This window comes from Bufo gargarizans, chromosome 1 (genome assembly GCF_014858855.1).
Source record: "Bufo gargarizans isolate SCDJY-AF-19 chromosome 1, ASM1485885v1, whole genome shotgun sequence".
NCBI lineage: Eukaryota > Metazoa > Chordata > Amphibia > Anura > Bufonidae > Bufo > Bufo gargarizans.
Window position 1 is genome coordinate 208,891,429 of NC_058080.1, and position 16,843 is coordinate 208,908,271.

A 16,843-nucleotide genomic window follows, 5' to 3' on the forward strand; every position below is an offset into this window, starting at 1 on the left:
TAAAATCATTTTTGAATACCTTGAGGGGTGTAGTTTATAAAATGGTGTCATTTTTGAGTGGTTTCTAATATGTAAATCTCACAAAGTGACTTCAGAACTGAAAAGTGGGTTTTGGAAATTGAAAAATGTCAAGATTTGCTTCTCAGAATGGCCTAGATAAGTAAAAGCGTTTAAAAGTTATTACCACATAAAGTGACACGTGTCAGATTTGCAAAAAAATGGCCTGGGCAGGAAGGTGAAAACTGGCCCAGGGTTGAAAGGGTTAATCTTCCTTTTTATATGAGTAGTTGTTTCATCTTATACTTGGAGATAGTTTGTCTTGCATTGGTGACTTACTTGTAATATCACATTTTTATTTGCCGTGTGACTATATAAATAAAAAATGTAGATTTACCCTAAACAATGCTCTGTGAGCCAAATGACCTGAACTGTAGACTGATCCACTGTAGCAAACTATCAGTGAAATGTATGCAGCTGCTGGATGTATTTAGCACAAGAGACTTGATTCGACTGCATACAGTTGTATCCACTTCTCAACTGTGAGGGGGACTAGCTGTGTACCAGTTTGCTGCCTCTGAATGTAAACAACAGTGTCCTCATTCACTGGCAGCAGGCAAATATCCTAAAAATTATGGGAAGTTGTAACATTAAATCGATTAGAAAATTGCAGAGCCCTCTTTTATACAGTGATTAAAGCTTTATTAAATTAAAAGTGAGAAATCCCTTTAACATCCAAAATGGCACTAACATTGATTAGGCCATCAATATCAGATTGTTGGGGGTCCAACTCCCAAACCCAGTGATGTCACTCAGCTGTTTGAAGAAGCCAGTGATGTCAGTTCATTGGTCGCATGGCCTATTTGCAGCTTAGTCCCATTCAAGTGAATGGGCTTAGGCTGCAATACCAAGCACAGCCACTATACAAAGTACGGTGCTGTGCTTGATAAGCTGTGAGAGGGCCCCAGTGCTCCCTGGTGATCCAAGGCCTCTTTAAACAGCTGATTAGTGTGGGTGGTCCGGGTCAGACCATCACTAATCAGATATCGATGACCTATCCTGAGGATAGTAAATATATATTGGAATAGCACACCATATATTGCTGCGTTGCAACCAAAAAAGGTTCTTCAACCCTATCAGTATTCTAGATAGATTCAGTGCACACGCAAAATAAATTTATTTCTTCAAATAGTGTTTCTACATAATTTTCCATTATTTCAGCGGTATGTATAAAAAAGGAGTAAATCATAATTCTGAATGTTGTTTCTCAAATGAATAACGACATTTCGGTCATGGTGACCTTTTTCAAGTCTCATCTGTATAAAAAAGGGAAGAAAGGCTAAGGAAAATGGAATAAAATCCTGAAGATAGGTTATCAATATAAAACTCCCAGACAATCCTTTTAAAGAGGACCTTTCATGGGTCCAGACATTATGAAATACCTAGCAGGTTATGTAGGACATAGTGCAGGGATGTAATATTTCTTACTATTTTTTCTGGGCGCCGCTCCGTTCGCCCGCTGTGCCCACCTACAGTTTTCCTGGCTGGTATGCTAATGATTACCATCGGTACAGGGAGGAGGAGACTTCCCTGTTTAACAATGGCCGTCTCCTTCTCCCTGGCTGTAGCTCGGTCCAGTCACAGCAGGGAGAAGGCGAGTTATTTTTTCTCCCTGGCTGTGACGCTCTTCTTTGTGATTGGACCGCGCTACAGAATGAGACGCCTATTGAGAAACCCTGGTGTCTCCTCCTACTATTCATTAGCATACCAGGCGGGAGAATTTAACAGGGGCACAGCAGGCGAACGGAGCGGCGCCCAGGAAAAATAGTAAGCGCTATTAGATCCCTGCTCTATGCTCTACATAACGTGCTACTTATTTTATAATGTCTGGACCCATGAAAGGTCCTCTTTAAACACTAAATCAGAAAGTGTATTAAGCTCGTACTCATTTCTTTTTGTAAAAAAGATACCAGAAACTTTCATGCAGCAGATTCCCAGAGGGCAGAGTTCGGCTGTTGCCATTCTTCTCCCATAATCCATTGCAGGTTAAATTCTTTGAAATATTCCAGACGATGGCTATAAAAGTAAACAAATGATAAACAAATATATATATATATATATATATATATATATACTGTATATATATATATATATATATATATATATATATATATATATATATTTATCTAAAATAATATGATTAAAGGCTAAATCCACTTTTCTGTGGTGGGTACACCTCTCAGGATCCCCCATTGCATGTTATCATGCCTCCTGCTGCAGCATGCCCACAGGGGGAGAGATGGGAGGAGAGGAGGGGTAGTTGTGGTACTGATAAGAGTGGTGGTGGTTCATGGTGGCTATCCTTACTCAAGTGCTCCTTGAAGCAATGCAGTGAATGAAGGGATGCAACCCTTTTTCCCCTCAGTGCACACCCTGGCATTGGGGCTCTTGCCTGGTGGTAGCTGGGGTGCCCTTGATGTTAGGTAGATGAGTGGAAGGCAGAGGTAGTTAGGGACCGGCGGACAATGGTGGAGTTAATGACCATGCCTGTTTGGCTGCAATAAATAAAGTCTCTCTATACTGAATAGATGATAGGAGTTGTAGTACATATAGCAGCAATAGTCACATTTTCAAGGTATATTACAGAGTTAGCTTTTCAGGCATGGTCTCTGAAGTGGCCCTCTACCATATGTGGATATTTGTTCTTTTTCTCTCAGGGGTAGTCTCTTAGTTAAATTGACCTCTGGCAGCTTTTAATCTCAGGGATGAAGATTCCACCTATGCCCATGTTACTTCCTGCACTGTTGACTAGACACACAATCTACTCTACAAGCAGGGGAGAAAAGGTCCAGCCTGTCTCCCAGAAACCTAAATTGGACTGCCAGTGTTAACTATTTGTTGCCCATACATAACCACTAGGTATACATATTTCATAAGAGAAAACGCTCTTTAACAATAAATCACAACATTTAACTCTTTAACAAAGTTAACTCTTTGTTATTAAATTAAACCTTTGTAGTGATCCACTGGGTCATTGCACTTCTTTCAAGAATGAGATTTTAGCATTTATTCTATTTTGTCACGTTGGACGTTTTTCCAAAATTGACAACAGGAAGTGCAGCCATACTGATTGTTACTTTTGAATGAACCTCTCAGCAAACAATGGAACATTCTCTTTTTGCTAATGATTTAACATGCTGAGAAAATGACAAGTAATCATTAGTTTCCAAAGTATTCTATAAAAGCTCTTTCCTGCACATTAAAGCTGTAAAGACTCTTTTTTACCACTTTATTTCTTTGTGCGATATGCTTGACAGACATTATAGGTGCATTGCCTGCTGCTCCTTTGCTTCTTTTTCATCATGACTTTGTCAACGTGTACATAGTGTTAGTAGGATTGACGTTATTGTGTCATTATGTTCTTAGATAAAATTAAAAAGTAAGCAACTTTCTAATGTGTTAACGCTTTTTATTAACTTCTTGGCAGAGTAAAGCAATGATTGTTGCTACATCCTCAAAAACATGCTGATCACAAAGTGCCCCACTGCTAGATCCCTGGACCATTAGCTGGAATATAGGGGGCACCTGGCAGCATGTGTTTATTTCTATTGCAACACCTTGACAGGGAAAATATATAATAGATGAAGACCCTTAATGAGGGACCCCTTCTTTTAACTAGCCTAAAAGGCTATATGTAATGTGTCTCCTAAACCAGAGACCCCTTAAATGTGATTCTTATGTTGGCAACTGTAAGCTAAGTCACAAGCACTGAACTACAATTCTTAAAGGCTATGTACACCTTTGGAGGCAATTTTTTTATGATATCATGTTACTCATTTTTGGCTAAAAATCTTTTTTTCAATTGACCTTTATTAAAAATATTGAGCTGTTCTGTCACAAAGGGTTAACTGTTTTTCTAGCTGTATGACTGGTACTTCCACTTTTACTTTGTGCCGGTCATCCAATAACCCTTATCTCTAAACTACTAAGAGGCTACAAACACTTATTTAAAGGGGTTGTCCGTGTTATGAAAAAAAATATATATAGCACTGTAAATCTGATGGGCAGCAATATATAACTGAGCTAAGCAAGTTTTAGGCAAAAAAAATTCTACTTCCTCATTTCCCTGGTCTACTTCTGGCCCTTTGTTTACCTGCAAAAACAACAATATGTGCCCCTCCCCCTGCTCTGCAAAGGGAGTAAATATAACTACTGCCCTGAGTGACATGTTTGCCTGCTGGAAGACTCAGCAGCATGTTGTATTTCTTGGACTACAAGTCCCAGCTGTACAAGGACACTGTTGATACACACAGGATCTTCCCCCTACCTATTCTTGTGCAGAACTCCTCTAGTCTATGCCCAGCCTGTTCCCAGTATTTGTCTCCTCATTGCCTGCAGCTACTCAGTAAAGCCTTCAGCCCTGAGTCTGTACAGCTGAAGGGGTTAGGAATCCAGGGAATAAGCAAACAGCAGCAGACGGCAGTGAAGGGGGGCATGGCCAGCACAGTGAAGTCTCGTGTACAGACACACATCTGCTCTTTCAGGTTTGTGCACAAATCATCATCAGAGCAGGGAGAGACGTTGACATCACAGGTAATGTGACCCTCAGTGAAATCTGAGAAAGGAGCAGCTACAGATGCAGTAAGTTAATGTAAAAACTGTTACATTTGATTAGTTAGAAACATACAAAGAAGAAAAAAATAACCCGGACAACCCCTTTAAGCCACATTCTTATCAGAAAAAAAGTGATTGAGCTACAGACGTGGACAAAATTGTTGGTACCCTTTGGTCAATGAAAGAAAAAGTCACAATGGTCACAGAAATAACTTTAATCTGACAAAAGTAATAATAAATTAAAATTCTATAAATGTTAACCAATGAAAGTCAGACATTGTTTTTCAACCATGCTTCAACAGAATTATGTAAAAAAATAAACTCATGAAACAGGCATGGACAAAAATGATGGTACCCCTAGAAAACACAGAACATAATGTGACCAAAGGGACATGTTAATTCAAGGTGTGTCCACTAATTAGCATCACAGGTGTCTACAACCTTGTAATCAGCCATTGGGCCTATATATATGGCTCCAGGTAATCACTGTGTTGTTTGGTGATATGGTGTGTACCACACTCGACATGGACCAGAGGAAGCAAAGGAAAGAGCTGTCTCAAGAGATCAGAAAGAAAATTATAGACAAGCATGTTAAAGGTAAAGGCTATAAGACCATCTCCAAGCAACTAGATGTTCCTGTGAGTACAGTTGCACATATTATTCATAAGTTTAAGATCCATGGGACTGTAGCCAACCTCCCTGGACGTGGCCGCAGGAGGAAAATTGATGACAAATCTAAGAGACGGATAATCCGAATGGTAACAAAAGAGCCTAGAAAGACTTCTAAAGAGATTCAAGGTGAACTTCATGCTCAAGGAACATCAGTGTCAGATCGCACCATCCGTCGTTGTTTGAGCCAAAGTGGACTACATGGGAGACGACCAAGGAGGACACCATTGTTGAAAACGAATCATAAAAAAGCAAGACTGGAATATGCCAAACTACATGTTGACAAGCCACAAAGCTTCTGGGAGAATGTCCTGTGGACAGATGAGACAAAAATCGAAGTTTTTGCCAAGGCACATCAGCTGTATGTTCACAGACGAAAAAATGAAGCATATCAAGAAAAGAACACTGTCCCTACTGTGAAACATGGAGGAGGCTCTGTTATGTTCTGGGGCTGCTTTGCTGCGTCTGGCACAGGGTGTCTTGAATCTGTGCAGGGTACAATGAAATCTCAAGACTATCAAGGAATTCTAGAGAGAAATGTACTAGCCAGTGTCAGAAAGCTTGGTCTCAGTCGCAGGTCATGGGTCTTGCAACAGGACAATGACCCAAAACACACCGCTAAAAACACCCAAGAATGGCTAAGAGGAAAAAATTGGACTATTCTAAAGTGGCCTTCTATGAGCCCTGACCTCAATCCTATTGAGCATCTTTGGAAGGAGCTGAAACATGCAGTCTGGAAAAGGCACCCTTCAAACCGGACACAACTGGAGCAGTTTGCTCATGAGGAGTGGGCCAAAATACCTGCTGAGAGGTGCAGATGTCTCATTGACAGTTACAGGAAGCGTTTGATTGCAGTGATTGCCTCAAAAGGTTGCGCAACAAAATATTAAGTTAGGGGTACCATCATTTTTGTCCATGCCTGTTTCATGAGTTTATTTTTTTACATAATTCTGTTGAAGCATGGTTGAAAAACAATGTCTGACTTTCATTGGTTAACATTTATAGAATTTTAATTTATTATTACTTTTGTCAGATTAAAGTTATTTCTGTGACCATTGTGACTTTTTCTTTCATTGACCAAAGGGTACCAACAATTTTGTCCACGTCTGTATAATCAGTGTTTATAATGTCAGAGAACAGAGATAAGGAGTCTGTCTGCTCCCCAGATGATGGAAAAGACAGAAAATCCACAGACTGCCACTTCAGCATGTCCGCTATGTACAGAAAAAAGGAAGCCATATTTTTAATAAAGACCAATTGAAAAAATTATATTTAGCTCAAAATGAGTACAATGCAATAATAATAAAAAATGTCCTCAAAGGTGTACATAGCATTTAAGGCATACATAACTCACTATGTACATAACACTATTTCTGTATATCGTATGACTTGTATCTGCAATTTTTTAGCAGTGGACACTAGCTGGAATCATGAGCTGTTCATAACTCAATAGCGCCCTCTATTGGTTTCATAGTCTTCTGACAAGAATATTTGTCTTGTCATAAGACTGTGAAACCGATAGAGGATGCTGTTCATTACTCAATAGCGCCCTCTATTGGTTTCATAGTCTTCTGACAAGAATATTTGACAGCTGAAAAACAAGGCAGATTCTGCTCATTTGCATGTCTTTCCCATATGCCCATGTTTATGCAAATACATTTTTACATGACAAAACTGTATAGAAAGGTTATTGAATATTATGTTAGGACAATCAGAAAACTTTTTGTCGCCTTAATGATATTGATCTAGGTGTGCAGGTCCAACCAAGCCATCCAACAGATGCCAAATAAAAAATGTAATGCAAGGGGCTGGCTCACACCTAATGACTATGCGGGGTGCTACTAGCTCACAAAACGGGGTGCCCTACCCCAAAGTGGCGTAATGTAAAAAAGAATAGAGAGTGAGTGAGCACTCACAACATTTGTACCATAATGGAAATATTTAATGGGAAGGTTACACATAGAATAAAATATTGAGTATAAAATACATATAATATATCACACGGAACTAATGAAATATAAGATAAAAAACATTCAATTAATGCCAAGGACTAGATTCACTGGTTGAGGAGTGATATTCTCACACTCTATCCCCACAATGGATAATGAGAGTCGTTGGTATTGCTATAAATAACACTTTGAGCAACTCTGAGCAACTTGCTCCCTGGGATAACCAACTCTTATGAATGAGTCAAACTTTGCGTACAAATGTCTCAATCCGCCGGATGATATTCAAAAAGCAAGAGAGCAGCGCTCTATATATTTGTTCAGCAGGTCACTTTCACTAGTGACTATTGTGAATGGTAAATGGTAGATGGTAATGAGTGTATACAACCCATCTAGGGTTAACAGTTGTAGCCTCTATTCAGCTACCATAGCCACCAAAAGAGTCAATTGTCTGGGACACGTTGTAGAGATCTTATGTCCGCATATAGTGGTGACTATTTGTCACTAGATGTTACAGTGTTAGCTGAAGTAATTTCCAGGTTCCTACCTGCCTCCTGCTGGGACGTTCGCGGTCTTGTCACACGAGGGGCGAGCTGTGCAGGGAAGCACTCGGCATCTTGCGTCGCACACCTCGGACTAGCAGTGTCACAGTATCGCGAGATTACGCGGAGTTGTACCTTATCAGCGGCGTATGTTTCTTTAGGCAGGTTCAGATGTACCGGTGACTTAGCTTGATTTATTTTTGCATGGCCATGCAGTATTAAAGCGATATACTAAGTGGAGGTCCTGTTGATTTGATGGGCGCTTCTCCTTTTCACTAGACGCGTTTCGGGGCGTCTACACCCCTTCCTCAGTGGACCATTACTTCAGCACTGTAACATCTAGTGACAAATAGTCACCACTATATGCGGACATAAGATCACTACAACGTGTCCCAGACAATTGACTCTTTTGGTGGCTATGGTAGCTGAATAGAGGCTACAACTGTTAACCCTAGATGGGTTGTATACACTCATTACCATCTACCATTTACCATTCACGATAGTCACTAGTGAAAGTGACCTACTGAACAAATATATAGAGCACTGCTCTCTTGCTTTTTGAATATCATCCGGTGGATTGAGACATTTGTACACAAAGTTTGACTCATTGATAAGAGTTGGTTATCCCAGGGAGCAAGTTGCTCAAAGTTGCTCAAAGTGTTATTTATAGCAATACCAACGACTCTCATTATCCATTGTGGGGATAGAGTGTGCGAATATCACTCCTCAACCAGTGAATCTAGTCTTTGGCATTAATTGAATGTTTTTTATCTTATATTTCATTAGTTTCGTGTGATATATTATATGTATTTTATACTCAATATTTTATTCTCACTCACTCTCTATTCTTTTTTACAGATGAAAAATAACTTTGAGGTTTACTGGTTCTCAGATGAGAGTTGGTTCAGAATATCTCATAGTGCACAAGGCTGCCATTGTAAGGTATGCTGGCTGTTATCTGTCTCATGGATAGATGGATGGCTTGTACATACCTGGCTTTTGGCATATAGCCTTTGTGTGGTTGTCTATTGCATGTCGTACATAATAGGAGTCTAAGATGCATCCAGCTATCCTCTTAATGCTGTTGCCAAACCTTTTTGATGGGGTTTCCATCAATTTCTACCCTTTTTTTATGAACCTGACACCCTCTTCTCTTCTGAGCAGGGGTGCCTGGGGCTCTCCCATTTACTTCCATTGTATGCGAGCACCCAAATTATTCAGCCGAGCACTCGGATCTGCCGAGCATAGCGATGCTCGAGCCGAACAGCAGTTCAGCCGAGCATGCTTGCTCATCACTAAAGAGAAGCAAATATAAAAGGATAATTAGAAGAAGGTGTAAGTAAAAAAAACAAGCCTGGGGAAGTAATGGTCTGACAAAGAGAAGACTAGCTAGAAAAGAGGTAAGATAAACGTGAAGAAGTAGAAGAAAGCAGACGTGAAGACAACATTTGAGCAGAAGATGATCAAAGAGAAGAAAGGAACGGCTAAGAAAGGAATAGGTGAGAAGAGACAAGGAAAGGAAAAGGGGAACGTGCCTGTTATGGTCAAGGGGTACAGAATCATTGCATTAATCAACCAGTTGGACATTGGGATAATCCTAAGAGCATTATTGTGGCAGTCCCCTGGTATTCACCCTTTAACCCACAGTGGTCAGAGATACTGGTGCGAAGGACCAAGGGGTCATTTGAACCCATAGTAAGGCAGATTTCATGCAAATCTAAGAAACAAGTCCAAGGTCAGAGCAGGCAGCAAATTGTAAAAATCATAAACAAACACAGGTCGGATCACACAGTGCAGGGTCAGATTCAGTATACAAGCAGAAGTCAGTACAAGGGCAGACAAACAGAATATTACACCTTCACAGGGAACTAGTAAGCTAGACTACCTATTGCTCAGGTACCCTCACATAGGGAAAGGTGCCATAGGTACTTCAGGTTAGCCAGCCATTGGCTGGTGAAGATGAGGGTTAGTAGAAGTGGCCTGCAGCAGGTAGAATGCCAGATTATTATGATGGGCAGGGGAGGGCAAGTGGGTCCAGGACACCAGTACAACAGAAACCAGGTGAGTGGTGTGGTAACCGTGCCCCCCCTCCCCCCTCCCCCCGTATAGGAGGACACGATGGGTAGGTAGTGACACTGTAAAAGAGCTAATTAGACAAAGATGATAAAATATGAAAACAGAGGTTAAACAAGAAAAATAGAAGTAGAAGAGATTGATAGAAAGAAAATAGAAGAGGAAAATGAAGGGGAGGTAAAAGAAAACAAATACATTTCCAGTCTGAATGACCCTTAGGTTGATTACATTGTCCTGTGCTATAACTAAACATATGTACAGCCCAAATGTCTGATGTGACCTTGTAGCTATACAAGGTCACATGGTTTCATAAAAGCCAAAATAATCCTGTTTTCCATGCAATTTAATACCATTTTTTAAAAAGTGTAGCTTTTATGCGATAATTCGATGTAGAGGATTTTACAAATGTGCATAAATTTATTATATTAATTGCACAGTTCAATACACATGTCACACTATGAACTGCTCTGTGAAAAGAAAGAGCAAGCCCATACCAGCCTTTCAGCATAATAATTGCATATGAAAGGTGTAAGTTTTTAAAGAAAAGCACTAGCAGAATACTTATTTTTCTTGATTCTACATGAATAAAGTGTAAAAATGGCTAATGAAAATCGACCTGAACTCAATATCTTTTCAGCTACGTCTTTCTAGATAACAAATTAATCCCCTGAATTGCGGCCCATGAACAATAAAGCCAAAACTGTAGGTCCAAAAAGAGTGTTTCGTTTAAATAATTAGGAAGTGTGTGTTGATGATCATGAGGATTAAAATGATTATGAGAAAGGCTGACATTAAAAGAGGGTTACCCTTAGTTGATTTGTCAGCTCCCGAAATAAGAAGGTCAGCACAAGCTTCCTGCCCAATTGCCAAAATGCCTTGAATTACATGAGGGGCACTCGTGCACATGAGCACTAATCAGCTCATATGAGCCAAATCAGAGACCTATCTGAGCATTTTTGCATAATTCTTTCCCAAGAAGCATTGCATGAAACGAAAGTCTACATACAACACTGACTTCCTCAACAAAGGGCAAGGCTTGGCTGGGAGGTAAGAAACAAATACATTTCCAATTTGTGTTGGGCTACAAAGAGGTAGACAAAAGTGTCTATCACTGCGCCAGATTCATCATGGAGCCTGAGCCAATGTGATAAATCTGGTGCAGGCCTGGACAACCTACCAAATTTAGGATTAGTAAATCTGGGCCTGAGTCTCTTAAATGAAAGTCAGTAGCCCCCCTGAGCATGGGCAGTGGATGGGAGCTGTTGCTAAGTACTGAATGTATGGAACTGATTATGATCTCTGGATATACCCTGGAAATGGCATCTGTCTGGTTCCAAGATGCTGGTGCCCTTCCCTCTCCTTCTTGGTTTACATGGCCAGCCAGGATGCCAATGCAGGAACCTGATCCTGACAATCTAGGAGAGGAAGGGTGCGGCAGAGGAAGCAGGAGGAGCAAATGTGGACAGGTTTCTAAGACCTATAATTAGGCAGTTGCACAGGGGCCTTTTAAGTAAGGGGGGACATATCACAATAAAAAAGGGTACCAAGATTTTCTTTGCTCAACATTTTTAATAGATTCTGAATTCATTAGATAAAGGGATAACTAGAGAGTCATAAAAAGGAATAAGGTGCACACTAGTAAATTTAGGGGAGCCCATACCACAATAGAAAAAAGGTCCAGTTTAAGTTTGTTTAACTTAAAATGATTAATTTGGGATCCATCTGATTAAGGATTAACTAAAGTCATAGAACAAATGAGACTTTGAGCCCTGCATACTTGTTAAATTAGCTATTAAACAGTAAGTGCCCCCACATACTGTCCTTACACAGGGAGGCCCACTACTGTCTATGTCCACCCATATCATAAGGTGTTTATAAGTGATAAAAGCATGGGAATCTACTGACATTCTGTGAATTTGAATAAAATATTACTTAGTATTCAAAGGTGATCAGTAATAAGGGCACATCCTAAAAGCCTGTGCACAGTCCACTCTAAGAACACAATAACGAGATACATAAACTTAATCACACTTACAAATTGGGGCCTTGACCTTCAGCTATTTCCTTAGGAGGAATTGGGTATAAGGACTCGTAAACTCTGCCAATTCCAGAGCCATGGATAGCATAGGAATTCATCATGTTAACACCAGGAGGGAAATAGGACCAGGGGATCAGAGCAGTGCCATGCCATTTGCCCCATTCTGATGCAGTATCTGCTGTAAATTCCAGTGGTAGCTCCGTCTAATAGATATTACAATATAACAGTTATTACAATGATTATTCCTGACACAGAATAGACTTTAAAGATAGCAAAGATGTATACCGTTATATTTATTAGTCAACTAATGGATAATGGAATTTTTACTTTATTTGTGGGAATAAATTACTGTTATTTCTACAGAACACAAAGCAAACAACAAAACTTTGTCTTAGGCGACTTTCACACTTGCTTTATTGTTTTCCGGTATTGAGATCCGGCAGAGGATCTTAATACTGGAAAAAATGTTTCAGTTTAGTCCTCATGAAAGAGATCAATTCCAGATGCATGAGGATGTCTTCTGTTCCGCCAGCATTCCATTTTGTCACCCGACACAAAACCGCTGCAAGGTGTGTTTTTGTGTCCGGTTATAAAAAATGGAAAAAAGCGGATCCATCACTGAAAACAATGTATGACAATGGTGACAGATACGTTTTTTGTAGGAACCTTAAAAAACAGATCCGATACCCATCGACTTTCAATGTATTGAGTGACGGATCCATTTTTTTGTCCGTTTTGATTTCCCACAACCGCATCCTAACGGAACAGATGCATCCTGATGTGCAAAATCAAAACGGATCAGTTTAATTGCGGTTTTGAGATCCTCTCCCGGATCTCAATGCCGGAGTAAACAACGCAAGTTTGAAAGTAGCCTTACATTACATTAATAAACAGATGTTAATCTGTGGAGGCAGGAGCATTTTATAAAAGGTAAGGTTACACAATTAATGATTAGAAGAGTAAGCCAGCACCTCCACATATGGTGTCTCGTGAAAGGATCCGGTCCAGTCCGTACAGATCCAGAAAAGTAGTAAGAGATGTCCAGCACCGAGATAAATAAAAATCTTCAGTCTTTATTTCATAAATTTAAAAGAATGCAGTTTCTTCACATAGATGATGGTGATGGCACCAACGCGTTTCGATCTATACGATCTTAATCATGGTGACCATGATTAAGATCGTATAGATCGAAACTCGTTGGTAGCGTCACCATCATCTATGTGAAGAAACTTCATTATTTTAAATTTATGAAATAAAGACTGAAGGTTACACAATGTAATCAAAATCTCTTTAGAAAAATGTATATTTATTTGACAGTTCATAGCTTGTGTTGCAGTGTAAACATTGCTGTTTTACCTGTCTTTTATACAGTAAAACAATAAGGGGTGTGCATATACAGGAAAGGCACATGGCTTGGATGTGGCCCCATACCACAAAAACATTTTTGGAATTTTTGGAAGCCAACAAAAATGTAATACCAGACAAACTATATACGTAGGTGCTCCAGATTTATCGGCCATCTGTGAGAACTGTGACACAGTTTACACTGTCTTCCTTCTATAGCATTAGTAGATGTAAGTCGCTGGTTCTGGACAGTAGATCGCTGTTTACACAGTACAATCTGCTGCCCAAAAACAATGATTTCGGAGGTCAGCCAAAAGATAAAATTACACGATAAACATGCATTTTCTGGGCACCATCTGTACATAGGGCAATTATCGCAAATGAGCGTTTCTCATCCCCAATAATTGTCATCAGTCTATGAAAAGTGACCTTTTTAGGCCCTTTTAGGTTTTATTTTACATGTAAATCAATTTCTGTCACTTCAGACCAGTATCAATCTGAATTGCTGTATGTAAATGGACATTTGATCTAATTAAAATGTGTCTCATCTGCCAGAAAACTGATGTGTGTAAAAATTTCTCTGCCAGTCACAATAATTGTAGCAAGTAGCACAGACTCCTCCATTATAGGGAACAGAAAGGTTTTATTTTTAGAAAATATTAACAAATGAAGAAGATGAGAATTCATTCTAACCATACAAAATATCTGTTAGGCTACTTTCACACAGGCGTTTCTGGGTCCGCTTGTGAGATCCGTTTCAGGGCTCTCACAAGCGGCCCAAAACGGATCAGTTCAGCCCCAATGCATTCTGAATGGATAAGGATCCGTTCAGAAAGCATACATTTGGCAGCGTTTGGTCTCCGTTGCACTTTTCAGGCGGACACTAAAACGCAGCTTGCAGCATTTTGGTGTCCGCCTGATGATGCGGAGCCAAACGGATCCGTCCTGACTTACAATGTAAGTCAATGGGGACGGATCCATTTTCACTGACAAAATATGGTGCAATTGAAAACGGATCTGTCCCCCATTGTCCCCCAAGACGGATCCGCACCAAACGCGAGTGTGAAAGTAGCCTTATCGGCAGTGGGTGTGGAACCACTGCACCAACCAACCGGTTTGATGTTGGCCTAGACCTGAGGGCATTGTTGTGGTGGTCCCCTGTTATTCCCCCTTTAACCCTTATACAGGGATTCAGCCTTCACTATAGTGGCGATACCAGACCGCCACCTCTTGGAATAGTCCTGGTGTGGTTGGAGGCAGACCCATTGGGGTCAGAAACACTTGTGTTAAGCACTAAGGGGTCAGGCAATAATCATAGTCAGGAAACAGGCAGAACAATTCTGATGTCAGGGCAGGCAACAAAGGATTAACAAAGTAAATGTCTAAAGTCACGACAGCCAGCAGAGAGTCAAAATCGGTAAACAGGCATAGGTCAGTACACGGGCAGACAAACAAAACAGCACAGCACACCTTCATTGGTTACTAGCAATTTAGGAAACCTGAAGCTCAGGCAACCTCTCCTAAATAACCTGAAGTGTCCACAGGATAGCTATGATGAATGTAAGCTGGCCCTTTAAGAGGCGGGAACACGTGCACTCACTAATGGCAGTGCAGAAGGATCTAGTTGGAAATTACTGGCAGAGGCAGGTACAGGGGCCTAGACTCCCAGCAAAGCATTAGATGTGGCAGGGTAAGTTGTACAGCACCTGTGTCTGCCCAGGGGAGCAAGAGAGCCATGGACATGGGCCACTAGTGTAACAATATCAGTGGGTATAATTGGCCAACTCAATTTCATCACCTGTAATATCGGTCTGATTGGTCAGAAATCTGCGTATTTAAAGTTAAAAGCTTAACATTTAGCAGTTAAAGGCACTGTTGGACTGCCTAATGTTTGGGCAATCGCCCATGAATGATGAACACTAGGGTTGAGCGAATCGGGTTCGGATTGCTGTATCCAAACCCAATTCCTTTAAAAACTACCTTAAGAATATAGACTCTATCCTACTGTAAAATGTATTGCCTCCGCGGAGGTCTTTCCCAAGTTTCTGCAAATATTGCGAGACTTACTTTGTCTCACCTCGGCCACATATCACTTCTTTTATTCGCATACACTACTGTATCAATATACGAAGCTGAACTCGGCTTCATTAACGAGGCATGAAGCTGAGTTCGGCTTAGTGTTTGATACAATAATTTATGTGAATAAATGAAGTGACACATGATAGAGCGAGATAAGTCTCGCGACATTTGCTGAAACTTCGGAAAGACCTCCAAGGAGACAATACATTTTACAGTAGGATGGATATTCTTAACAAAGTTTTTAAAAGAATCAGTTCTAATTCAGCAATCTGATCCCTACTTGCTCAACCCTAATGAACACGTCAAATAGTGGTCATTTGCATCGCTCTATTACATCCTACAATTGTACTTCCCCATTCATTTCTAAAGATGATCATTTCTAAAGAACAATAGATAATCCTGCATCTTTCATTCTGAATGAAAGATCAGCCAATCAGCAGCACGATTATATGGGCAAATACTCGTTTGTGTTTGTTACCAACAATTGGCCCACAAGTCGACCAGTCTAATAGGGCTTTAAGTTCCCTACATGCAATCTAATAGATAATAGTAAGCTGTTTTCGGGGTGTCAGGGGTTCCCGTGACTTGTTGGATCATTTTCATTTGCAGAACATGGCTAGATAAAGAGAAGAATAAGAGAAAGATATATAAACAGACGGATGATCTAGATATCCATCTGCCTGCTTGCCTATATGTCAATCGGAAACAATGTTCTGCAAGTAGGATAATCCAATGGCCACCATTTAAGACTGAAGAGGAGATGAATCCTAACTGCTGTCCTGGAGTTGCCATCAACCACTGGTTATTGCACCTTATCTTCCTACAGTGCCGTGCAGAATTCTCAATCTCAATTGGAAAGGGACCTCTTGCAAATACATTTCAGACAATTACATTTCAGATAATTCTCTGGCTCCAGATGATGGTTCTCACATGGCAAACATACCACTAAAGTGACAATCAGTTATTCTAATATGGAACACTTTAATGGAAATGTTCGGTTGATATTTGTATAAAACACACATTCTGATGTCAGAACCTGAAGCTCACATAGAGTGGTGGTGCTTACCTGTACCTGCAGACACTGTCTGTTGCAGATCACTTTTTCTGGAACTACCTCTTCTTATGTTAACCACAACAGAACTAGCATTCTTTTAATTTATATACTATCCCATATGGAGGCACTGTACTATAATTATGAAATAGTGAATATTTTCATTGTATTTTTTTATACCTTATTTGTACAAATATTATGGCCCCTACCAATTTTGGAGCCTAACGTTAGACTTTAAAAGGGTGCATGGTGTTTATTGGGGATATGAGTATTACAGAGAATTATGGACCGGTCCAGCTTACAAATAGGTAGACGTGGAAAGATATTTACGGCACACACTCACAACCAGTGTGTTATATCTTCCTTTATCTGTCACTTGTGGTAAGTACAAAAAGTTCTATAGAAAACTTCACAAGCACAGAAGATAATTTCCATCATTGCAGTTGAAAATAAAATAATACACCTAGGTCTGTATTCAAAGTCCCATCAT

At 40.1% G+C, this 16,843-nt stretch overlaps 1 protein-coding gene across 2 annotated transcripts in view; it reads right to left on the minus strand.

Annotated features, from left to right (window-relative positions):
- Positions 1 to 1,249: 1,249 nt before the first annotated feature.
- The window catches only part of LOC122944859 (UPF0462 protein C4orf33 homolog), a 122,763-nt gene continuing 107,169 nt past the window's right edge, over positions 1,250 to 16,843 (minus strand). For both annotated transcript variants that reach the window (XM_044303589.1, XM_044303669.1), the window contains 3 exons: positions 11,877 to 12,082; positions 1,968 to 2,073; positions 1,250 to 1,313 (listed from right to left, as the gene is read on the minus strand). In XM_044303589.1, coding sequence (XP_044159524.1) covers positions 1,977 to 2,073; positions 11,877 to 12,082 — 303 coding nt within the window. In that variant the 3' untranslated portion in view covers positions 1,250 to 1,313; positions 1,968 to 1,976. The remainder of the gene's footprint in view (positions 1,314 to 1,967; positions 2,074 to 11,876; positions 12,083 to 16,843) is intronic.